Here is a 25,381-nt window from a genome sequence, read left to right on the forward strand (position 1 = left end):
ACAGGGACACCTGGAGCTTCACCTTGTAGGCCAATTCTGGAAATAGTGTGAAATGCCTCAGAATTATGCCCCCTGATGGAGCAGGGTAATTATATACCAACCTCAAGAGTCGTTACAGTGAAGGCTGCTTAAAGGGAGGGGACAAAGGGCCTTCTGTACTTTTATTAAAAAGCTTTTATTTTTTTAAGTTCTCAGGCACAGAGATGAAAATACTGGCGTTAGATGTTCAGGGACAGGTCCTGGACACCAAAGGCTCAAGTGAGTTTGCCTGGCTGGCAGTACTGTGTACATATTGTCACACATGGTGGCTAGGAGGTGAGGCTACCCATGACTTCATGAAAAGAGGACTGTTCAAAGCCCCATGTTTAGACCCCTCCCAGACTGTGCCCTATGTGTGTCTTCTGTCTGCTGATCTTACCGTTTCCTTTCATTATAATAAAACTATAATCATAACTATAATGCTTTCCTGAGTAGTCGTTTTAGTGAATGATTGACCCTGAGGCTAGTCACTGAGAGGTCTCCAGACTTTTTCCTTTTTTGAAGGATTTTAACTTTGTGCTATGTTTTGTGGTGAAGAGTCACTTGCCTATTACTGTGATAGTTTTAAATTATTGTGTAATCAGTTCTATCAATCTTTCCCTTTATAGTTTTCGTTTACTTAATAAAGAGGCCTTTCTCACTACAAAATCACGTAGATATTCAACTATATTTTCTAGTTTCTTACAGTGTCATTTCCGCCATTTAACTAATTCCACTTTGAATTTGTTGTTATATGCTATTAGGTAAAAACCTATTGTTACTTTTTTCCAAATAGTTTCTCAATTGACCCCACACCATCTTTTGAATGATTGTATTTTTCTACATGTTCTACATTACACATGATAAATACCCACATACACTAGGGTTTGTATGTGTGGTCACATTCTATTCAATCTATATGGCTGTTTTTTCTTGCACCACGTTCGTCTTCAGTTTCTATGGCTTTAATAATACATATTAATATTCCACTGCACACGTCTTTCTTGTTCCTTTTTAAAATCTTCTAGGCGTACTTTCTTATTTATTCTTCCATAATAAAATTTTCTGCACCCGAAGAAAATGCTTTATTCAGAACATAAAAGAAAAATGAAATTGAGTCTGCATATTTAACTACGGCCATCTTCGTTTTGGAAGTTATTCCATGTCAAAGCTACTTGGTTTACTTAGTCATTTTTAAGTACAGAATTTCTTGGTCAATTCCAATCGGGCCTCCCCCAATAAAATCCTGCTAGAGTTTTTCATTAGAATTGCTTTCAACGTAACAATTAAGTTTGGGAAAGTTGATATGTTTACAAAACTGAACCATCGTATGCTACACAGTAAAAATAAATACATAAAACTTTTAGTGTTCTTCAAGTTTCTTGTCGACCTTAAGGAAAGAAATTTGATGGTTCTTCATGCACACTGCTGTTATTCCGAAAATGTTCACTTCCACGGCCATTATATAAAATTGAAAATTTCCTTTTGCCAATCTGAGAAGGTAAAAAAAGTATCTATGGATTTAATATGCACTTCGTTGATTTTTCATGAGTTTGAATGATTCCACATGTATTTATTGGCTAGTTACATTTCTTTCTTTGTGAACTGTACCCTTTGCCTGTTTTCTATATTAAGTATAATAACACTTTGACTTCCTAGATAGAAGTATTTTTCCCAATATGTCATTTGCCCCTTAATTTTGTTTATTACATTTTCTGATTCACAGAATTAAATTTTTTTCCATCTATGCAAATCTATTCCTCATGGTTTCTTCATTTATACTTAGGAAGTCTTCCAATTCAAAGACCATATAGTATTTGTGTATATTTTCTTCTAGTCATTTACATGTTCTATTTCTTTTGCGTCTCGTGTTTAAATTCTAATTCCCTAATCCACCCTGGATTTATATCAGTTTATGGTATAACTGAAGTAAAGATTGGGTTTGTTTTGAGTTTTAAGAGTTGGTTCGTTTGAGTCTATATTAAACTATGGCCATCTTCTTTTTGGAAGTTATTCTGTGTCAAAGCTCCTTGTTTTTCTTAGTGATTTTTAAATACAGAATTTCTTGGCACACCCTTCAGTGGGGTAATAAAATGTTCTCATTTAATTTAAGCAAGTAAATTCCTTTCATAATGGCTTAAAAGCTAAAGGCTTCTTCCTAGTGTTTCTGATAAGGTACATTTTAGATGAAAGAATGTTGACTATTTTTCAACGGTCAGCTGGTGTCCTCTGGGGCTTTTGTGAGTCCTCTGAAGGCTACAGAATTAAGCAGCTTATTTCACCAGCACCATCTGTAAAGATGTGTTGCTACAACTCACTTGGAAGGATCCATCCCCACAGGTACACAGAATTAATTTATAGTCACAAGCTTGGCATTCTTACAAAAAGCTGCTCAACCCAGAAAACATGACCTGAGAAATCAAATGTGTTTAGCAGACCCACTCCAAGATTTCTAGTAACAAAACCCAATCTTTACTTCAGTTATACCATAAATTGATATAAATCCAGGGTGGATTAGGGAATTAGAATTTAAACACGAGACGTAAAAGAAATGGAACATGTAAATGACTAGAAGAAAATATACACAAATACTGTATGATCTTTGAATTGAAAGACTTCCTAAGTATAAATGAAGAAACCATGACGGATAGATTTGCATAGATGGAAAAATACTTTGGAACATTTTAAAATCCCAAATATGAAAGAAGTCTGATCATAATGAAAAACTTTTCAAGCATCTTAGACAATTAACAAAATATACATTACCACAGAGATTATCAACTTATTCCTAATTTCATATAGAAGTATTAAAACCATGAGTTTGATTTAATTCACCATCACAAGACTTACTTGTGCATCTTCCAGGGTTGAAAAGTCCCTTATCACACTCAGCAGCCAGTTTCCCATTTCATGGGTGCTGAGGTCACACTCAGTCTGACTCAGGACTGAGATTTGGTTGTGGATTTATGTGTTTTGGTACAAAATTCTTGACAAGAACCCAGGCCCAGGTCTGGGCTCTCCTTTCTAGAACACTCTACCCTAGTAGGGATAAAGTCAAACACAGGCATAAGAATTTTTACGTAGCTGCAAATTATATAACTAGGGACACACTGCTCTTTTATTCCCAGCTGTTGGCAGACAAGAAATTGTTACTATGGCTGCAGGAAGGTAGCCAAATGCTTCTCTAATACATTGTGCAATCTAGCCCCCCACGCACTATCTTTAACAAGTCACAAATGCTTATCATTAAAATACAGCCAAACCTTAAAGAGTTCACAACCTAGTGAGAGAGAGAGAGAGAGAGAGAGAGAGAGAGAGAGAGAGAGAGATCACAATGCACTCTTATTCTTCCAAATGGCCATTGCCAATCCCTTCACCTTTTTCTTCAATCTGTCCAAAGCAGTAAGGAGAGAAAGAGACTGTCACAGCCCTCTGACAGTTCCTGCAGTCCCAGCCTTCCTGTCACTCCAGAGATGATTCTAAGGACTTCGAGGTTCTCCCCAACTTTGACATTGTCTATTGTCATTTTAGCAAACAGAGCCTCCACCCTCTCTGCAAAGTAAATCCTTCCCTTAACCTAGCTCTCCCTTTCCCGCATTCTGCTCCCTCCCTGCAATGCCTCTTTTGCCCTTCCTCCTTCCCTCCTTTCCCCTGGCACTTCTTTTTTTTTTTTTTTTTTTAATTGAGGAACAGTGTATTTCTCCAGGGCCCATCAGCTCCAAGTCGTTGTCCTTCAATCTAGTTGTGGAGGGCGCAGCTCAGCTCCAAGTCCAATCGCCGTTTTCAATCTTTAGTTGCAGGGGGCGCAGCCCACCATCCCATGTGGGAATTGAACCTACAACCTTTGTGGGGACAGAGCCAGGAGAGCAGTTTCCAGGCTCTCGGCCTCACATGGAAAGGCGCTGGCTTAGGTAGTAGATGGCCATCAGCTGTTACCGGTCAGCCATTAGCCACTGATATAACTGCCATGGCTATGTTGGTGGGTTGGTTGTCAGAGAAGCAGATGGCAGGCTGCAGATTGTGTGGCTCCTGCTTCCTGTGTCTCCAAGCCAGTGCCAGCGAGAATATAGCAGTATGACTCCCTTCTGTATGGCTCCGTGGGTGTTCCTTTTTGGCCTCACCATATCCTGCATTCTTGTGTGGGGAGCGGACCAGAGACCCCGCATGACACCCTGCCTAACGACCTTGTTGTTCAGAGCTTGTGCTCTACCACTGAGTCATCCGGCCGCCCCTCCCCTGGCACTTCTTCCTAGCTCTTGGGAAAGTAGTTTAACTTTTTTCCTCTGGAATGGGGCACTGCACATGAAGCACCTACCGTGGGTGGGGTACAGAGAGTAAACCCAACTGCCTACAAAGGCAGGACAAATAGTGTCCTGTCCAACTTTGTTTGCATATTAAGTATATGGGAACATTGTTGACTTTCACAAAGAAATATGCTCTATCTTATTCCTCCTTGAAACATATGGCCCTTAGTCATGCTTTCATTTTCAGAGTTTTGACAGAGAGAGCAGGGATGCATTAGGATAGGAATCATCTCCTCCTAATTCTACTCTAAGAAAAATAACAGTGCATGAATGGGGCTAAAATGACAATAGACAATGTCAGTAAGTGGTGGGGGACTTTCTGAATAAATAGGGAAAATACACACTCTACATAGGCATGTTCCAGTCAGTGTTTGTCAAGCAGAACAGGGGCCCAGTGTGGCTAGCTAGCTCTTCTGACTTTTCAGGTCACAGACATCCAGACATTTTTGTGAAAAATCATGTTTTTAAAATGTTTACAGCTAATCCAAGAGAATTTAAAATGCTGCAAAGGCTAAAGGCTAAAGCAGACAGGTTTGCAAGGTGAAGGAGTCCTCAGCACTGTAAATTCTAACAGGCATTAATCTTATTATATTTGCTTAATTTACAACAGACAGTTCTGTAATTGTGCCTTTTCTGGAGATCAATAATTTGTTTCTGTATTCATTCTCCATATTTGTGGTATATCTTTATTTTCAAGCTTATTTCCACAACATTATTAATGGTGTCTTATGGTCAAATGACCCTCCTGTTCTTCTGTTTCTCCCCTACCAAATGAGTGATTTTAGAATCAAAGCTTGGAGTCAAATTTGTTTAGAGATTAAATTATACTAGCTTTAGAAATTTTAGCAGTAATCTTACTGTAAGTCCTTGTTCAGAGAACTGATTAAATAGGATTAGTGTGTGCATGCACTCACACACACACACACACACAGGAAGGCATCACTATGATGAAAACTGAAATCACAGTATGTGAGTCACTTCTCTTAACACTGTCCATGGGCCTTCCTTTAGCCTGAAGGGCTCCATCCAGAGGATTTTTCCCAATTCTGAACTCCCACCATTTGGCACCCTCCCCCCATCAGAATTTACCCTACATTCTTGTAATAACGCATATATATCCGTCTCCCGTGTATTACCAGGCCTGGCACAATTCCTAACATGTCGTTGGCAAAGCAAGAGTTATTTCATAAACCATTATCATCACCCAAATAAGAGCTATCATTTCCAGAACACTCCTGATGTGCTGAGTAGATTACCCACATTTCCCTGGAGACTTTCCCAGACCAGACCTTCCAATCCAGTCACCTTCTAGCACACAACCTTATTTATTCCTCTGCATAGGATTTACTGCTGTCTAATATAGTATTTTTGTTTAATTATATCTCCCCCACTAGAATGAAAGCTCCAAGAGAACAGTCATCGTGTCTACCCGGTGCTTGGCACATAGAACGCAAATTAATAAATCTAAACTCCCCACCTCCTTTGGTGGCAGAGTTGACTTGAGCACAGAGTAACCTACCACAGTATGTTTTAAAATCTATATTTGGATTTCAGGATAATTGTGCTGATTATTTTGTAGTTCATAATGAGCTCTGGGAGAGGGGAGTACAATAAAAAAATAAAAGTTTGGTCACAGTCCCGCAAGCACTGACTAACACGGGTGCGGGAACTTCTGCTGCAATAAGAAAGCCACTTCCTTTGACATAAGGTCCCCCACCGTCTGGATCTTGCCACATCCTCTGATACGACAGAGTGCACGATGGCTGGGCGGGCTGGGGCGGCCAGATTCCAGACGCTCACGCTAAGCGAGCGGTGAGTGGAGCGGTCGCTCGCGTCGGGTGTGCAGGAGGGTCTGCGCGGATTCTGTGGCTACCGGGGAGACCTTGCGGCCTTAACCGGAGCCTGTCCACCCCCGTGATACTACGCGTTGGGGCCCCCCTTCCTACTGCGTTTGACTTTCTTTCCCCTCCAAAGCCCAAACGCACTGCAGGATCAAATTGTGCGTGCCGCCGAGCCTGCAGAAGGCAAAGTTATTGAGTCACATGAAAGGACAAATAGGATAGTGCCCACAGGCTCTGGATACGCTAGACGCGTGGCGGGGCACTGGACAGCGCCAGGGATGTCCAGTCCTGGCTCCGCCCCTCGCGCCCGCCCCTGTCGGCCGCGGCCCCGCCCACCCCGCTAGAGGCCCGGCTCCGCCCGTCGCCCCGCCCGTCGCTCACGCCGTGGCCCCGCCCACCCCGCCCCCATCCCGCCCCTCCAGGCCCCACTTAGCTGTAGTACCTACCATCCTCCCGCGTCACTGCTGCCGCCATGCCCGGAGGTCTCCTTCTCGGGGACGAGGCCCCCAACTTCGAGGCCAATACTACCATCGGCCGCATCCGTTTCCACGACTACCTGGGAGACTCGTAAGTGGCCACCTCATCGCCCTGCCCTGGCTACACCCGGACTCGCAGTGCCTGCCCTGTTTCTTCTCCCTTCCGTACTCCCTGCCGCTCAGCGGCTGCTCGCCTCCCTCCTCCTCCTTCCCGCACCGGTTCCTGCACGTGCCCCTCATCGTATGTCCCTTGCCCCACGTCGGCCACTTGATCCGCTTTCACGTCCCAGCCCCCGGCCTGGCCCGACTGGCTCCGGGCGGGAAAGGGGGAGGGGAACGAAATTGGATTCCCCCAGGTCCCGGGAATCCCAGGCCGGTGCAGAGGAGGATTTGTTTTGCCTGTTTAACTCGGTTTGATAAACTGCAAGTAGCGTGATCCCGCCGAGGCCCTACGGGGGCAGAGGCCGGGCGGCCTCGGCGGTCACTTCCCGGGACTTGTGCCCAGGGTCGTACCCCCTCCCTCCCTGCGTTCTGGAATTTGCTCCCTGGGGCAGGTGGGTGTCTAAAGCGAGTTGGAGGACACAGCTGCTGGCTCAGGGAGGCCCAGCGTGTTATCAGAGGGTTCTGTTTGCTGCGTGGTATTTGCAGGCTTCTCAGTACAAATGTAACATTTTAAACAAGCTAGTTGCTAGATAAGAGGCCGATAGACTTTTTATCCTGAGCCTCCTTTACTGGCCAGGACATGATTTGCAACAGCTTTGGGAGGAATCCAGAACACTCTGTATGTAGGTGTGTCCTTCATTCCAGAACTTGCAACACTTTGAGGGGAGGGCCGTCTGAGGTGGTTCCGTTGCAGTGACCTGTTCTTGCCTGGGCTGGCCCTTGAGGGTGCCAGGACACTGTCCCTCAGCTCTCTGAGATCCCTTTGTTTCCCATTAGTGTGCCCCTCACTGCCCCCTCCCTCTCTGCCTTGCTTCCAGCTGCACATGGCCTTGCTCATGAGAGACAAATTAGTGACTTATTGGCCTGGCAATCATACCATTATGACTAGTAGTAAATTGGTGTCATCCTGGTTTACAGCTCCTGAATCAGCAAATGTTTAGTTGCTTAATCTGAAACACCCCAGATGTGTCTAGTTACAGTATGTATGGTTCTGGAGTTCCAGTGGCTCCACCACCCTGTGGTCTTCTAAAGCTTAACAATTCCTCCCGGGTTTGACTCCCTTTTACATACGGTGTCCAGGTATCTATCTATATGTATAGACAGAGAGAGAGAGAAGGGAGTTTATGAGATTAACGATTGGACAGGGCTGTGCAGAGAACCTGGGAGAGATTCTATACCTTAGGACTACCCAACCCCTAACAACCCCTTAAGTCCATTTTCCAGCCACTCATTAAGGGAAAAGCTAACGTTTGTGAAAGAGAGGACGCCACTAGAAAAAGAATGAGAAATGGAACATTCAGACCTTGAAGGCAGGAAAAGGCTTCAGAAATACAGACTAAGGCCACTTGGAATCTAGGTATTAGTATTTTCTCCAAGACCCCTGTGGGATTTTCAGAGTATGTTCCTTCCCATTTCTACCCACGGTCCTCACCCCCGTAAAACATAAAAATCTTACCAGAACTCATAGGTTCTATGGATTAAAGGTAAGTATTAACATAATGCATAATTACTATCACAATAATTATAAATGCTGTCACTATTTAAGCTCACCATAAGGGGGCGCGGGGAGGGACGTTGTCATTTATTGGCCTCGGATCTATCTTGATTTGATTAAAAGTGGTATACCTTCCCAGGGACCCACCCCTGGGACGATGAGAGAAGTATCTGTGTCTATAAGCGAATACTTGGCAAGTCTGCCAGGGTCAGGCATGGGCTATTCCCTGCTCCATCCCCAAAAGAAGTTATAATACGTGGATTTCGGCCTGATGTAATTTTTTCCAAACTCCATTCTGTATGTGATCTCCATTCAGACTGTCAATTTTTGATTCAGGTATTTTTCTGGAGGAAAAAAAATAAAACAACTTTAAATGTTAGAGGTACCTATCCTACCCCTGACAATTGGACACAACTACGGGGTTGGGGGGCTGTATTTGATGAGTTTAATTGAGCCTCATCACTGTTTTCTGTACGTACGTGGCAGAAGCAGCTTCACCAAACAAAACCTATATTTTCCTGGGGTTTTCTGGAGGTTACTAAGTACGAGGAGGTTTAAGTTGTTCCCTTAAAGGAGGAAACAAACCCTTTGTCTTTTGAAAATGAGGAAGGAAGGAAATGGGATAATGTAATTGAATTACTCTTAAGAGCAGCAGTAAGGAAGGGACTGGAGGGCAAGGCAGGCCACAGGCAGACATTCTCAGAGACTGTCCTGTTCCTAGCCAACTGGTAACTGGGGTTTGGTTCCTGGGGTGGGGAGGATGTGAAGTGGGAGGAAAATGAGTTCCTTAGCATGAGTCAGCAAAACGATCTCTTGACTCAAAAGGAAAGAGAACACCTAGCTTTCTTCATTCATCACCCCTTTAACAAGGAATGGCCTGTTTCATTTCTTCTCAGAAGTTGCAACTGACCCTACAGCAGACCCTTTTCCATAGAATCTAAGGCCTGGATTTTACTCATAGACACATTATTTATTTCAAAAGATATATGCCCCTCTTATTGCCCTTTATAGCACACAATCCTAAAACTATTACCTCTTTCTTCCCAGTCTTGCCATAGGATCCTCAATCCTTTTTGTAAGACAGTCTTTTCCTTTCCTAAAGCTCTGGGAGTTGAGTGACAGGTGTATGTGCGAAGGGGTACCCTTGCGTCTGCTTTGTTCTTTGTGCTTGGGGAAACTTGGCAAACTTCGGAGAGAATCAGCTTGGCATCTAGGCTAGATTTAGTAAAGTACTAGATAAGATCCTGCTTTAATGTTGTAAGCCCATGGGAGTATGGAAAATTGAGCGTTAAATTTTCCTTTTCAATAGAGAGTAGCATAGTTTCTGTCACCAACAAGAAGGAAATGGTACTCCAAAGGTTCTTGGTGACTCAGCTTGATAGGTGCTGAGAATCTATACAAGTTTAACCTTAAGCAGTGATGATTTAGGGATTAGTATTTACCTGTAGAAATCTACATTATAGGCTGTCAGTTTGCTACGTACTAGGTCTGAAGGAAAACCACAAATAAAGAAATAGGTAAAATTCTTGTTTGGTCAGGATACAAATATTGGGTGTCCTGTTTGGCAGGTTAGATCAGTGAAACAGTTTTACAAAAGAGTTTATATCCATTCACTCCAAAGACGCCACGTGGCAACTTTAATTTTACATTTAAATAGAGGACAGAAGCCTATTTATTGCAGATTACATAATCTGTTTATTATTTCAGTCAGGCATTTGCTGGATTCAAGGTTTATGGGGACGCCCCATATTGGGGCTGTGTGCGTAGGAAAAAATGCAGAAGAGGGTAAGAAGAAAGAAAAAGTTATTTCAATAATGTACTTGGTTTGAGTAGTATAGTTTTTATTAGTTGAAAAGGGGTCAGGGTGGCTCTGTCATTATTAAAAGAGGCAACTGTAAATTACAGTCTTTTAAAATATGTCATCTTGAATTGCATATCCTTGATTGAATTGGGCTTTAAACCTTGCCTTTTCTGGATGTAAAAAGATCAAAAAGCATTTCTCAACAGAAAAGTTTAAAAGTAATTGTCTTCATAAGCATTAATTGAAAAAAGAAAGTCATTTTTAATCCAGGATTTGTGGCTTCTCATTCGTGCTACATGATGTTAGCGATAACCTCTTCATTCAGTCGTGACCTTGGTTTTCTTCGCTTCAGATGGGGCATTCTCTTCTCCCACCCTCGGGACTTCACCCCAGTGTGTACCACGGAGCTTGGCCGAGCTGCAAAGCTGGCCCCAGAATTCGCCAAGAGGAACGTGAAGCTGATTGCCCTTTCAATAGACAGCGTTGAAGACCATCTTGCCTGGAGCAAGGTATAGTATCCAGGGGCATGTGCTTCGAGGTTCTAGATCATTATCAATTACAGAGCAGCTGGGGGTGTTTGGAGGTGAAGGTACAAGTAAACCTCAGGTTCAGACTTCACTGATCACTTGAAAATGACCTGGGTTGCGGTGACCTCTGCCTTGCTCAGTGCAAGGGTCGGTTCTCAGCCCTCATCTTTCTTGGCCTCCCAGCAGCATTCAGCCCGGCTGATCCCATTTTCCTATCTTGGCTTCTAGGTCACCGTATTGCTAGCTGTTCCTGCTCAAGCGCAGACTGAGTTTCATGGTCTCCCAATTCCTAATTTATGCTGGAGTTGCCCTGGGCTCATTTCTTGGACCTTTACTCTTTTTATCGACACTCTTTCCCTTGGTGAGCTCATGCGCTCGCAATCATGTGCTGATTCCCAGTTTCCATCCCAAGGCCAGACTCTCCCAGCCGGGATTGGTACAACCCCTGCTTACTTGGCATCTCCCCCGGGGTGTCCCATCATCTGAAACTCTGTGTCTAAAACTGGCCTTCCCTTCTTCATCCCAGGGTCTTACTCATCTGAGCTAATGGCAACTGCGTTTTTGTAGTGTAGTTGCGCAGACCACAAATCCAGGAATCGTACTTAATTCCTCTGGTTTTTTTCACGTCATACATCTGATCCATCAGCAAACTTGTGTGCAGTGCGTTCAAAATATATCCAGAATCCCAGGTATCTTTGTGACCTGCCCTCAACTCTTTCAGGTCTCAACTCAAGTGACACGTAATGGTTGTCCTTGGCGTCCGTATCTAACATGATAACCGTCCTCCATGTACTCCCTATCCCCCTCTGATTAATTTTTCTCCTTAGCACTTGTCACCATCTAAAATACTGTGCACATTGCTAATTCCGTTTGTTTGTTTGTCCCCACCAGAGGGGAGGATCAGCAAGGTGGACCCCCGTTTTGCCACTGCTGAGGCAGTGCTCGGTACTGGGGGGCAGGGGGCAGGCTAGATTCACCAAATAAACGAACTAAAGGAACTGTCTACTTTCAACAAAAGGATTTCCTTGGATAGTAATTGGGGCAGTCTAAACTTCACTTGAGAGCATGGTAACGATTTTGCTACCGTGTGCTCCTATCTAATGAGAGGTGACTCTGGAGGGGTGCTTACTGTGTACTAGACTCTATGTCAGGCATTTCACATGCTCCTGAATAACATTAGCTCTGACATGTGAGATGGCCCCTGCGGCTGTATCCCTTGGTCGCTTCATACCAGTTAATCCTAAGTGTCTGAGAAGAAGAATCCTGTAGCGGACAAAAGGGAAGGGCATTTCACGCAGAGTTGGAGGGACTTGCTCAAGGTTCCCGGCTAGAAAGTGATGGCATTGTGATTTGGACCTCAGACTAATGCTTTTCTTTTTATACTGGACGATATAGAGAGTAGGAATTAACCTGATTTAGGACAGAATAAAGCTGCAGCATGAGGATCTTTGGTGTTCATGAGTGTAATGTAACTCCTGTCATGCAAGTGGCAGGGTTGAATTACTACGTAGCCACAATTACAGATGGCCAAGCAAGAGCTTAGAGCCCATTATGCAAGTCCTTTTAAGGCATAATGTATGCCGTCAACTGCTGTTTTGCTTTCAAGGCTCCACATAATAAGCAGACCTCGTTCCAACTTTAAATCCTCTCTTCCTTTACTTCTGAAACCTCTACCCAGATAAGTTCCTCATTCTCCAGTCAACAGTTTATGCTGAGACTTGCCTACGTTTTCATTCATTGCTCCCTCTCCCTAAAATGCCTTCCTGTGCCCTGTGAAAATCTTACCCGCCCTTCAAAGGCACAGGTAGGAGTCACACCCCTTTCTGGAAGCCTTTCCTAAGTCAGCAGTCCCACAAATGGGGATGTTCATACACTCCAGCATTTGCCATTTACATATTATAGTCTTATGTTTGCCGCTACTTCACATGGGGATCGTCTGACCAACTTAGAAGTTCCTTTGAAGGCAGGAAGTGTGTCTTCCTCTGCTGTGTTGCACATGTGCGTACCGTAACGCTTAGCTCACCCTGAGCACTACAGCAGTGCTAGATCAAGTCATGAAGCTGGATTCCCCCCCGCCCCCCAAAAAAATACTTCCAGGGACAGGAAAAGTAGAAATGAATGAGGTTTTACTAGGGGAGGAGGGTTAGAGGATGGAGTACATTATTGTCCTTTTAGTTCCGACTTGAAATGCTTTGTTTTCTATGTGGATTTCACCCAAGTGTAAGTTTATCTCTGTCATTTCACCCGTACAAGATTTACATTTGGTTTGTCCTTGAAGTGTGTGTGTGTGTGTATGTATATATAATATATTCAATTCTCCATTCTTGTGCTTGCTTTCAGTTTTGTGATGTTTGTTTGTTTCTTAACATCTGTCTCCCAGTAGCTTCATGTGTGAGTCAGGATGCTTTTCAGGCAAGGACCGGATCTATAGCATTATCTTTGCATGTAGTATTGTTTCTAGATGTGGTGGACTTAAGGCACCCATTATTTCTGATGGTTTTTGCAATATTGGGGTCCCCAGAGGCACCTTGGATTGGGATCTAAGGCTACATTATTCAGTTTTTGAAAAGTTGGCTGCTGCTTCTCATAGCAGTACAGGCACCGTGTATTATCTGCTGTGTGGAGACTTGGGCGTGGAAAGGGTCTGTGGTGGTAACTGAAGTCTATACCCTCCTGTTGTTCCTGTCTAGGATGAGGAGCGTCCATTCATTGATGTATTAAAATTGCCTAGAGAAATGATCGTGGTCGCGGTCCTCTTCTCTATCTTGCAGTATGGCGGCTGTTCATTGATTGAGTTCCGAGGATGCGCCCGGTTTAGATTTCTCTCTCCTTTTACCTGCATTTTAGGATATCAATGCCTACAACGGCGAGAAGCCCACCGAGAAGCTCCCTTTTCCCATCATTGACGATCGCCATCGAGATCTCGCCATCTTGCTGGGCATGCTGGACCCGGCCGAGAAGGACGAGAAGAATATGCCTGTGACGGCTCGTGTGGTGAGTCGCAGATGTCCATTCCGTGGTCATCGTAATGGGCCAGGCTGTCTGCCCAAGCAAATGCTTCAACCTACTAGAGGAAATCAGGAGAAGGGAGCCAATTAGGAAATCACTGTATTGGTGCCAATCGGTCGTCAGTAATGCTCATGCAAAAATATCAGCTACATTTTTAAACGGCTTAATTCATAGCTTCTGGAGATCTCCATAAAACAAGTACTATCCTAGGAAGTCACCTAGAGTTGAGGGATCTTTTCTATAGCGCTCCTGACAGCCCTCTCTCTAGGTGATGGGTCTTGGCCTTCATGAGGCAGCTCTGGTTTTGAATTCTTCTTTGTTCTGTCCTTCCTCACTGGAGAATAAACTCATCTGTAAAAAGGACAACTATTTGAGGACAGATATCAACTCCTACTGGTATTATTTTTGTGATCCTAGTCCCTAGTTAGCATAGTACCTTCCTGAGCCCTTTCCTGGATTCAGTTTACATATCAGTTTTTCTTACTTTGGACAGCCAGAACCAAATATAATTCCCTTCTAAGTTTAGAAAAACAACATGGACGCTCTGTTGTACCCCTGAAACTAATGATATTCTATGTCCACTGTAATTGAAAAAGAAAAAAAACAATATGGAGAAGGAAAGTGTCTAGATTCCAGCCACCCAAATTTAGTTGGATGTGTCATTCTAGATGTGTAGACATTGTTTGTTTGTGTTTTCACACCCTTGAACATTGTTAATGACTGAAGCGCTTTCTAAGAGGCTTTACTATCAAAACCACTCAGCACTCTTCCTATTTATGCGCCTGTGTGCTTTGCAGGTATTTATCTTTGGTCCTGACAAGAAGCTGAAGCTGTCTATCCTCTACCCAGCTACCACCGGCAGGAACTTCGATGAGATTCTGAGGGTCGTTATCTCTCTCCAGCTGACAGCAGAGAAGAGGGTTGCCACCCCGGTTGACTGGAAGGTAAAGGTGTTCTAAGGGCAGAGACCCATCTTCTCTGCAAGGCCTGTGGGACTAGTGTCTACATGGCGACCCTCAGCCTGTTACCCGGGCCTGTTTCTGGCAGGCAATTACACCGGGACAGTTTTTCCTTATGGCTGAGTTTAAGATATGCTAAGAGGCTGTTTTCAAGGTCTCTTAACATCTTTATATTAAACACAGATTCCCTATATTGCTTTCTAACTTTTACAATTTTTGGACAAGCTAATCGGTCAGTTGATTCCTTTTCCTGATAAAAGGATTCTTTTAAACCTTTAACCTGTCCCTGATGGCGAAATATTTACAACAAAACTTAGATTGGCCACGTAAGTCAATGGCTGTAAAACGATTTGGTGTGTTAATGTCAGGAAGCGTTTCATTTCTCTTAAGCGTCAGTCTCTTCAGCCCACGTAGAAGTCTCTGAAACTTGTTCATAAACTTTTAATCTCTAGGATGTCTGCAGGGTGTAGGATGTGGATAATGTCACAAGAGTGTCTTAACGGTGCTTCATTTCTAGAATATGCTAACCTGTGTACCTGGTTGTTTTGTTGTTGTTTTTTCTGATAGGCAGATCAATGAACATTCTGGATCCCTTCATTAAACATGGGTCTATGGAGCCCAGACAGTGGGCACTGGGATACAGCCCTGAACAGTATAAAGCCCCTCCCCGCTTAGAACTTACATTCCAGTGGGTAGACAAACAATATACCAGTTTATAGGATGGTAGGTGGCAGGAAGTGATAGGATAATCAAGAGAGGAGGGGAGAACGGGAGCACAGAGAAGGGCAGGGTGGCTTTTCCAAATGGCTGTCAGCGGAGGCCTTCCTCTGCAGGGACCTGTGGGGAGGACATGATGAAAGAGAGACCAACTCAATGCATATTTGTGAGGGAAGAGCCCTCAGAAGGAACAGCTAGTGCAAGGAGCTTTACCTGAACGTGAGCTTGGCATGTTCCAGGAATAGAAGAAAAGCCAGCATGCCCGGGAGGGAGCCCAGGAGGCAGGGCAAGCCAGGAGGCAGTGGTAAGGACGTGGAGGGAAAATTTTAAAGTGTGGTGGCAAGCCAGTACTGGGTTTAAGACACGACTGTTTCTTGGTAAGATGGGGCAGTGCTTCTCTCAGCAAGTGCCGGAGATCAGCTAGTGAAAAAATTCCTCAGAGGGGAGTAAATAAGCTTGGTTCTTCTCATGAGTACCTGTAGCTACTTTTCTAAAGTGAATTCTTGCCTTTGGCCTTTACGGTTGAATTTCACCATTCTCAATGTCTTCCCGTAGGACGGCGATAGTGTGATGGTCCTTCCCACCATCCCTGAAGAGGAGGCCAAGAAAATTTTCCCCAAAGGAGTCTTCACCAAAGAGCTCCCATCTGGCAAGAAATACCTGCGCTACACGCCCCAGCCGTAGGTCTCCCCAAGGCATTGGCGCTGGAGCTCACAGCACAGTGAGCCAGAGGGTGCCACCTGCCACTCAGTGTTTCCTACAGCAATTCCAGAAACACATCCCAGTGTGATCACAGCCAAGGTCTTTAGGTTGCTACAGTACTGGCTTATTAAATGAAAATGGCACTAAAAACTCCGTGGGGTTCTCTGCTCTGTGCCTTCACCAGCATTCTGTTCTGTTTGTGTATCTCAGCCGTCCGCTGGCTCTCTTTGAAATACATTCTGTATTTGAGACGCAGATCTTGCTGGATCTCTGCAGGGTTTGTGAGCAACAAGGTAGATCCGTTGGTTGTTGAAAAAGCCCGCTTTGCTCCATCATGGAATGACCATCCGTTTTTCAGCTGTTCTAATCGAATCCTCTCCTGTTCCACGTTTTGGGGAGCAGCAGGACTTGAGGTTCGGTTTCCTCTGTAGATCTCTCAGTTTATAACCCAAGAAATTAGTAAACCAGATATTCTGCAGCATTCAGTGTTTTGATCACAACTAAGGGGAGAAACTTTTCAGTTCTGTTCTTTCCCAGTAGATAACTGAAGTGGGAATTGCTCGGGGGTCTAGGGGGGTCTTTAAATATTTTGCTAACAGAAACTTTTCAATACATTTCTACCAAAAGAGGGAAGGTACAGAAAAGTCTCCCCTTACCTGCCGGGAGGCGTAGCAGAGGTGTGAGCAGAATGACAGTGCCGTGTGCCTTTCATGCAGTCTTTTCCGTGTGTTGGTCTGCTCCACCGTGATGGACACCGAAGGGGCCCACCTTGGGAGGGAGGAGAGGGCGACTGGAATTGTTTTATTATAGAACTATTCTTGCTGGCAGGGTGGGTATTTTCTGAATTTTGCTTTTTGGGGATCTAGCCAATAAATCCTTTGTTAAAACTGGATCCGAGAATTCTGTTGTCACATGTTGAAGTACTTGTGTAGACTCAAGTGCTGAGGGCAGACGGCCCCTTGCTGGGATGGCATCGGTACTTTTCTCCAAGACAGACGAACACATAAAACTTAATTTAATGCAAACGATCTTTAATGGTTCAAAGTCTGAATCTCCAGCATTAATTATGCAAACTTGAGTCTACTGACTGATGGAACATTTGCCATTGAATTTGCAAAATCAAAATTGAATGCATCAACTTTTCCCCCAATAAACCTATTACCCCTCTCATTACTCACTCAGGCACCCAAACCTTGATGTTTTGGCTATATTTACTCTACACACCTGGATAATGTCAACATAAAAACGCTTAAAAAACTCAAAAAGAGGGTCATGTACCCTCAAATTGAGTTCCGACCGTACCACTAGAGAGCCATGAAGCCATGGGACTGAAAGTTTTCTTTTCCAAATATAAAATACTACATAGTGAATATGCATTTCTAGGTAGAAGTGACTAAGTACATGTCATGCAGGGTGTCAGGCGGGGTCTCTAGTCCCGCTCCCCACATAAGAATGCAGGACATGGGGAGGCCAAAAAGGAACACCACGAAGCCATAAATAGGGGAGCCATACCACTATAGTCTCGCTGGCAGCTGCGTTAGAGACACAGGAAGCAGGAGCCACACGATCTGCAACCTGGCGTCTGCTTTTGTACCAACCAACCAACCCCACTTGCTAGCTGCAATGCACCGTGCTAACTGCAATCTGCTCTTGCTAACTCAGCCACCGTCTTCTTGCTAGCCCCCATTTTCCTGCTAGTGTAGCCACAGCAGATATATTAGTGGCCAATGGCTCACTGGTTACAGCCGACGGCCATCCAGTCACAGTTGATGGCCATTTACTACCTGAGCCAGCACCCCTCCACGTGAGGCCGAGAGCCTGGAAACTGCATTCCTGGCTCTGTCCCCCATACTCCACCCCTACAGGGTCTCGCCTCACAATCTACACAACAAGCGTCTTCCGTGAGGGGCCCTGTGCGAGGAGCCTGGAGGTGAATGCAATGTCCTGGGCACAGCCAGGGTTTCTCAGGGCACCACCAGTCCTGGGCACAGCCAGACTTCCTGGGCTTCTTAGGGGACCACCAGTCTCCCCAGGCACAGCCAGGGCCTCTCAGGATACTGCCACTCTTTCTGGGCACAGCCAGGGTTTCTTAGGGCACTGCCACTCTCTGGGCACAGCCAGACTTCCTGGACACAGCCAGGGCTCTCAGGGCACCACCACTCTCTCTGGGCACAGCCAGACTTCCTGGACTCAGCCAGGGCTCTCAGGGCACTGCCACTCCCTCTGGGCACAGCCTGACTTTCTGGGTACAGCCAGGGCCTCTCAGGGCACCACTACTCTCTCTGGGCCTCTCAGGGTACCGTGCTGGAACCACAGCGATTCACAGTCAAGGTGCTTACATATTCTCAACAGCGACTGGTCGAGACACAAAAGCAAACCTCCACCAGTTCCACTACATGGTGGTAAGTTCCCAAGCAAACAGTCAAGCGGTCGATCAAATCAGGGATGGAAGGCAATTCCCCATAGTCCATAGTCATTTGCCAGGGCTGTGCTGGGGGTGAAGGATGACCTTGACCTCACCCTCATCTCCCACGGAGGACTCAGCAAGCGTTTCCTCCTGGGACTATAAGTCCCGCATCCGGGCTGCCTCAGCAAGCACTTCCCAGCCCACAGGGCCGCAATGTCCTTTGCTTTCTCCAGCCTCTGCTGGTTGGGAAACCGTCCACATCTTCCCACCCCTCCACAGGGCTCCAGCTCTCCAGCAGCTGCTCCTCCTGGTCTTCCTGAGACTGAGTGTTCATACGCACAAACTGCTCCATCGCCCTTCAGAGGGCTTTGGCCGGCACTATACCCTGCTCGCTGTGCCATGTGTCATGCAGGGTGTCAGGCAGGTCTCTAGTCCCGCTCCCCACATGAGAAATCAGGACATGGTGAGGCCAAAAAGGAACACCCACGGAGCCACAGATAGGGGAGTCATACCACTATAGTCTCGCTGGCGGCTGCATTGGAGACACAGGAAGCAGGAGCCACACGATCCACAACCTGCCGTCTGCTTTTGTACCAACCAACCAGCCCCACTTGCTAGCTGCAATCCGCTCTTGCTAGCTCAGCCACCATCTTCTTGCTAGCCCCCATTTTCCTGCTAGCATAGCCACAGCAGATATATTAGCGGCCAACGGCTCACTGGTTACAGCTGACGGCCAACTAGACACAGCTGATGGCCATCCAATCACAGTCAATGGCCATTTACTATCTGAGCCAGCACCTTTCCACGTGAGGCCGAGAGCCTGGAAACTGCACTCCTGACTCTGTCCCCACAGTACATTTTTAATACACTTGGGCGTGGAGAGTAGAGTTCCCCCATCAAGAACTGTTGCTCTCAATTTTCATAGGGAGAACAGAATAAATTGCATTATGTATCCAAAGATTTAGTGACCGAAAGTGAATTAATATATGACCATGGTGGCTATGGAAGAAGCATAAGGAATTTGAGAGGCAGTCCATGTGACTTATCAAAAAATCATCAAATGCTTTGGCTAGAATGGTGTTCCAAGTTTAGCAAAGCGATAAACTCTGGTTCCAAAGCGATAAAGTCTTGCCCCACACCTGATATCACCTCCAGCCTCCACCCTAAGGACAGAAATGTGCATTGAGGAGAAGCTCAGTGAACGGGTAAGCAGCTGAATGGCTGTGTTTAAATGATGTCAGTTTGGGTGTAGCGAGCTGGCATTAGTGATTTACTCCATTTGACCCCACCCCTTAGGGGCAATTCAAGTTGAGGAAATAAAACTGATTCCAGCTTATGGTGCATTAACTGGTGAAAAGGTCATTACGACCTTTTCAGTGAAATGGGCATGTGATTCAGTTCTTGGGAAGGAGACCCAAATAAGGGATCACTGGCGTTTCTAGAAGAATTCTTTCTTACTCTTTAAAGCAATTGGAAGCCATTTGTTTTGTCTTCTACTGAATATGAACAAGAAAACATGAAGCACTGGTTGCTGCTGGTAACAGGGAACCAGCCACAGGACGAGATTGCAAAGCTCAACACCAGAGTGGAGAGAAAGAAAACACCTGATCATCATCTTCACTGAGTCTCCAGACCACAAACCGCCTTACCTCCGGACTTATACTACATAAAACAAGCAGGTTTCCGGGTGGCCCGGTGGCTCAGGTGGTTGGCGCACCGTGGTGGTTGGCGCACCGTGCTCCTAATGCGCTCCTAATGCCGGAGGCCGTGGTTCGATTCCACAGAAGGCCAGTGAGCTGCGCCCTCCCCTCTACAGTTAAGGTTGTGTACAACGCTCTCCCTGGAGCTGGGCTGCAGTGACCTGCCATGGGCAGCTGTGTGCTACCCTGAGTGGCCGGTGGCCCCGCTGGCCGGCAGCCGGGGTGTGTGTGTGTGTGTGTGGTCACAGTCGTGCGTGTGGCTCCTCGCTCAGGAAGCTGTGTTCTACGTAACTAAACTGAGAAATAATAAAAAACTGGGGATGTGAGTGGTCAATTTCCTTAGTGCCTTTCTGAATTGGGTTTTCTGGCACCTGAGGCCAAAGGCATCCTAACAAACATGCAGCATCTAACAAACATGCAGCAGCATGGAGTGAAGTATTGCCTTCCAGCTGTTTCAAAAATATAAGGTAAGGTAATGTCCCACCGAAGTGTAGGGCAGACATCTGTTCTCTGCTTCTTTATTCTCTACAAGTGATCTCAAGCTTCGATATGCATTAAATCACATGAGGAGCAAATCCAAAGGCAGAGCCCGGGGCCCACTTCCAGAGACTGACTGCAGGTGGCCACTGAGCTCCTCATCTGCAACAACCCAGGTGATGCCAGCAGACACTGCACCCAATATCCATGCCCCGCTTTATGAAACAGAATGGATCAAGGCTGGCAAGGTGGGCCAAAGGCATCTTAAGATGATAGCTGTGACAACGCTGGCTGAGGGTGGGGTCGCAGCCTGACTAAAAGGCAAAGCCTGGTAAAGGGAAAGGTCCTTACCCTACTGAAAAGCAAAGGGCAGCAGGCCTGGAGTTGTCCTCCGAATCAAAGTTACCAGCCAAGGAGGAAGAGGCTACAAGGAGTCTGGGTCTGTGATCACTTCCTCAGCCTGTTGCACCAGTCCTATTTCCGGACACCTGGTTACATCAGATAAATGAAGTCCTATGTGATCATGTCATGGGGGCCGGGTTTCTGTAACGTTGGCCACACCCAATACTTGCAGACACACAAGTGTGCCCAGGCCACGCTGAGAAATACTGCCCTACTGTGCTAGGTATCCAGAAGGTTCTTAATAAATAGTTAGGCTTGACTTTTTCTCTTGTGTTTCCATCTATTCTTACTTCTATTACGGTTTTCCTTAGCGAACCTTGTATTCTTTCAAAGTCTTGTTGAACAATGGATTCTAAATAAACAGACCATAAAATTTGACTTTATTTCACTCAAAAATAAAAGGAAAAGTGGTATCAAACAGTACTATGCAATGCAAAATTGTTAATTTCTCCTCAACTTAGCTTTCAGTAACTAAGACTATGGGAACACAGTTCCACTTTTCAACATTTACTAAATTGGGGAAAGTAGGGAATAACTTCACTCTGGAAAATGTTGGGGAGGCACTTCTTATAGCAATATCACAAATCAGAATTATCGATCCGAGGCTTCAGACAGTACCGTAGAATGCTGTGACTAACTTGTGCTCTGTTATAAGTTGCTTTCAGCTAGATGTAGGGTTTCATTTAGTAGGCCATGAGTTTTGGGATATCCTATCCTGAAGAATTTTTTTGACCATCTCAAGTATACTGCAACTACTTAAAATTAGACCTTTTGCAGCACCCCATCAATTGCTTATAAAGTAAATGCAGCAGCAAATTGTCCCAGCAAATTCTAAGTAAACTCCTTGCCAGATAACCCTTCAGCACTTGAACCGTGGTATCGGCTGGGTCTTGAACCTGATTTAATGTATCATATTAGTGCCATCAGTGTCCCTTTCTAGAATGGAATCCGGTTTCCAGCTATAAAAGAAAGTCAAAAGTAAAACATTAGACTATGAGCATTTCAGAAAAAAAAACGAATTTAAGTACAACCAGAAAAATGTAGGAAAATTTTCCATTTGATTTTCAGGAACATTTCCTCCAAAAGATCTTACATATTAAGGACTTTGAGTGATACATTACAAGTAAATACGTGTGGGTGTCTACACCATTAAAGGGCATCTTGTAAAGAGATACTACATTAATTAAATTAAAGTAGTTTCTCTCTTAAGGAAAAGAGAAATGTTAGGAGAGTTGAAATCCAGTTAATTTTGTGACTGACTGCAGGGTAACTGGAAACTTTTTTACAAAACGGGATGAAAAATTTTTATTAAACAACGGGGCCTGAAAAATAACAGTGACAAATGAGGAACGAAACCCAATTACTTTGACTCCCAGTTAGGTTTTCTGTTTATGAAATAGGGTTTCTACAAGAAACAGGAGAGGATGTCTCTAGGAAGGCTGCCTAAAAAGAACGAAGTGGCTTTGTTTAAAGGGAATGTTAACCATAAGTTTGGTCAGCCACTTCCCTATCCCCAACAAACACACTGCAAACCAGCATGACTATCATAAATGGTGGTGGCCTCAGGGTGGCTCTCTGCTTGGGGATGTGGAGGGCTGCAAGCTGCACTGACACAGACCATGTGTTTAGAGGGCATGTTTATTCGGGGTGACTTGGCAGCTGGGGGAGTGGCTGGAGGCCCCTGCAGCCCATTCTTGGCACCATTCCTGGTACCTGGCCCACTTCTGCATTTGCCCAGCACCCTATGACCCTGTCAGAGCTGCCATTTTGTCCACTCAGCAGTGGGCGCAGGACCAAATGAGCTGTGAGGGGCCCTAACAGAGACCCCCTTGAGTAAGGAGTCTTGCAGGCTTACCTTCCTCCCCACCACGCGTGCCTCTACTTCCTCCTGGCCCCATGTGACTAGCCCTCTCCCTCCCCAACTCCAGGCATGATTCCCAGCGTGCCTCAGGCTTTTCTAAATTAGCCCTGATTACTGAGGAAAGTAGGAAGAGGTGTCGGGGCAAAACCTAAGTGACTCCATAAGGAACTATTTTGAGGCCTCTTGTTTTAGCTTAAAAATTCATTGAAAATGTGTCAACCGAGTCCATAACGTTTGTTTTAATATGAAACCTTTTAAATAACAGTTAAATGAGGTAACTTCTCCCTTGAAAAGATGTTCAAGTCAAATTGGTACCCTGGGGAGACGCCCAGGACCGGCCCGTGGCCCCACATGCCCCCAGCAGAGCACCCGCACGTCCGTGGAGCAGGCACACGCCAAAGTTCGGAGAAGCATCAGTGTTTAGACCCTAATGTCCATCTGGGATGCATGATGTGTGACCCTTCCCATCCCTAATCCCAGAGATCCCTACTTTTGAACTAAACATCAGGGGAAGGGGGTAAGCAGGTAGGAACCAGAAAGGGGGAAAATGGGGCAAAAAAATGACACCTTTCAAAAATAGTCTATAATTTTAATTCTTAAGGAATTCAGGTGAGCTTTACCCCAATTTTTCCAAATTAATGAATTTGTTTCCCCACCTACAGTTTGCTATTTGACTTCATAATTTATTTCAGCTGTGTAGTTTAGTATTCACAGTAAGAAGAATGTAATCAAGGGGTCGAGTTAATTACCTCAAGTTTGCTCTTCCGGTTATATTCTCTGTCGGTCATCTGAGGATCAGTTATGGCTGAGCCAATTCAAGTACATGCATCAACCAGAAAGAAACTAAGTTAGGAGCGTAAGAGTAAAAGTAGCAGAAAAATCTTTTGAAACAGCAATTTGCTTTCTCCCTGTAGGTTTCCCCTTTGCCTTCCTTTCCCTTCCAAGTGGGCTCTTTACTTTCTTCCCTCAGGGAGGTTTGTTAAGAGGCTCCCAGAAGTCCAAGACAAGGGCTGCGAAACTCAAATGAGAACAGGCAGGTCACACACATTGTCCTGCAGGAGACCCTCCAGGCTGCGCCATTTGTCATGCGGGGCGGCCTTGGGGGTCTCTGCTCCCACTTCCCTCACAAGAACGCAGGACATGGTGAGGCCAAAAAGGAACACCCATAGAGCCATAGATAGGGGAGTCACACCACTATATTCTCGCTGGCAGCTGGATTGGAGACACAGGAAGCAGGAGCCACACAATTCTCAACCCTCACTGAGCCGCTTGCAGGCTCAGCCACCATCCTCTTGCTAACCCCCATTTTCCTGCTAGCGTAGCCATAGAAGTTATATTAGTGGCCAATGGCTCACTGGTTACAGCTGACGGCCAACTAGCCACAGTTGATGGTCATCCAATCACAGTCGATGGCCATTTACTACCTGAGCCAGCACCTTTCCACGTGAGGCCGAGAGCCTGGAAACTGCTCTCCTGGCTCTGCCCCCACACTCCACCCCTGCAGAGTCTCGCCTCACAATCTACGCGACAAGCGTCTTCTGTGAGGGGCCCTGTGCGAAGAGGCTGGAGGTGAATGCAATATCCTGGACACAGCCAGGCTCTCTGGGCACAGCCCGGGTTTCTCAGGGCACCACCAGTCCTTCTGGGCACAGCCAGACTTCCTGGGCTTCTTAGGGGACCACCAGTCTCCCCGGGCACAGCCAGGGTTTCTCAGGGCACCACTAGTCCTTCTGGGCACAGCCAGACTTCCTGGACTTCTTAGGGTACTGCCAGTCTCCTTGGGCACAGCCAGGGTTTCTCGGCACCACCCATACTTCTGGGCACAGCCAGACTTCCTGGGCTTCTTAGGGTACCACCAGTCTCCCGGGGCACAGCCAGGGCCTCTCAGGGCACTGCCACTCTCTCTGGGCTCAGCCAGACTTCCTGGACACAGCCAGGGTTCTCAGAGCACTGCCAGTCTCTCTGAGCCTCTCAGGGTATCATGCTGGAACAACAGCGGCTCACAGTCAAGGTGCTTACATATCTCAACAGCGGCTGGTCGAGACACAAAAGCAAACATCCGCCAGTTCCACTACATGATGGTATGTTCCCAAGCAAACAGTCAAACGGTCCATTAAATTAGGGATGGAAGGCAGTTCTCCATAGTCCATAGTCATTCTCCAGGGCTGTGCATTAGCACACAATGTGTGTCCTCTCCGCAGGGCGAGGGCTCCAAGTCCTCCCCAACCTGGAGGAGAGGGCCTCAGCAAGCACCTCCCAGCCCACAGGGCCGCAACGACCTTTGCTTTCTCCAGCCTGTGCTGGTTGGCGAACCGTCCACGTCTTCCCACCCCTCCACGGGGGTCCAGCTCTCCAGCAGCTGCTCCTCCTGGTCTTCCTGAGACTGAGTGTTCATACGCACAAACTGCTCCACCACTTTCCGGAGAGTTTTGGCCGACACCACACCCTGCTCGCTGCGCCATGTGTCATGCAGGGCGGCCTGCGGGGTCTCTGCTCCCGCTCCCCGCACCAGAATGCAGGACA

At 45.9% G+C, this 25,381-nt stretch overlaps 2 protein-coding genes across 2 annotated transcripts in view; one reads left to right on the forward strand and one right to left on the reverse strand.

Annotated features, from left to right (window-relative positions):
• The first annotated feature begins 6,571 nt into the window (after nt 1–6,571).
• On the forward strand, nt 6,572–16,903 carry PRDX6 (peroxiredoxin 6). Its single transcript, XM_019723781.3, has 5 exons — nt 6,572–6,730; nt 10,450–10,606; nt 13,472–13,618; nt 14,431–14,577; nt 15,865–16,903. The coding sequence occupies exons 1-5, from the start codon at nt 6,636–6,638 to the stop codon at nt 15,991–15,993; spliced, it is 675 nt and encodes a 224-aa protein (XP_019579340.1). The 5' UTR covers nt 6,572–6,635; the 3' UTR covers nt 15,994–16,903.
• Nucleotides 16,904–20,620: 3,717 nt separating this feature from the next.
• The window catches only part of SLC9C2 (solute carrier family 9 member C2 (putative)), a 63,567-nt gene continuing 58,806 nt past the window's right edge, over nt 20,621–25,381 (reverse strand). Inside the window, exons 27-28 of the mRNA XM_074322251.2 lie at nt 23,608–23,663; nt 20,621–21,956 (exon numbers count right to left, since the gene is read on the reverse strand). Of these exons, the coding sequence (XP_074178352.2) occupies nt 21,921–21,956; nt 23,608–23,663 (92 nt within the window). The 3' untranslated portion in view covers nt 20,621–21,920. The remainder of the gene's footprint in view (nt 21,957–23,607; nt 23,664–25,381) is intronic.

This window comes from Rhinolophus sinicus, chromosome 11, assembly GCF_057876585.1.
Source record: "Rhinolophus sinicus isolate RSI-liver-muscle chromosome 11, RSI-T2T, whole genome shotgun sequence".
Classification (NCBI taxonomy): domain Eukaryota; kingdom Metazoa; phylum Chordata; class Mammalia; order Chiroptera; family Rhinolophidae; genus Rhinolophus; species Rhinolophus sinicus.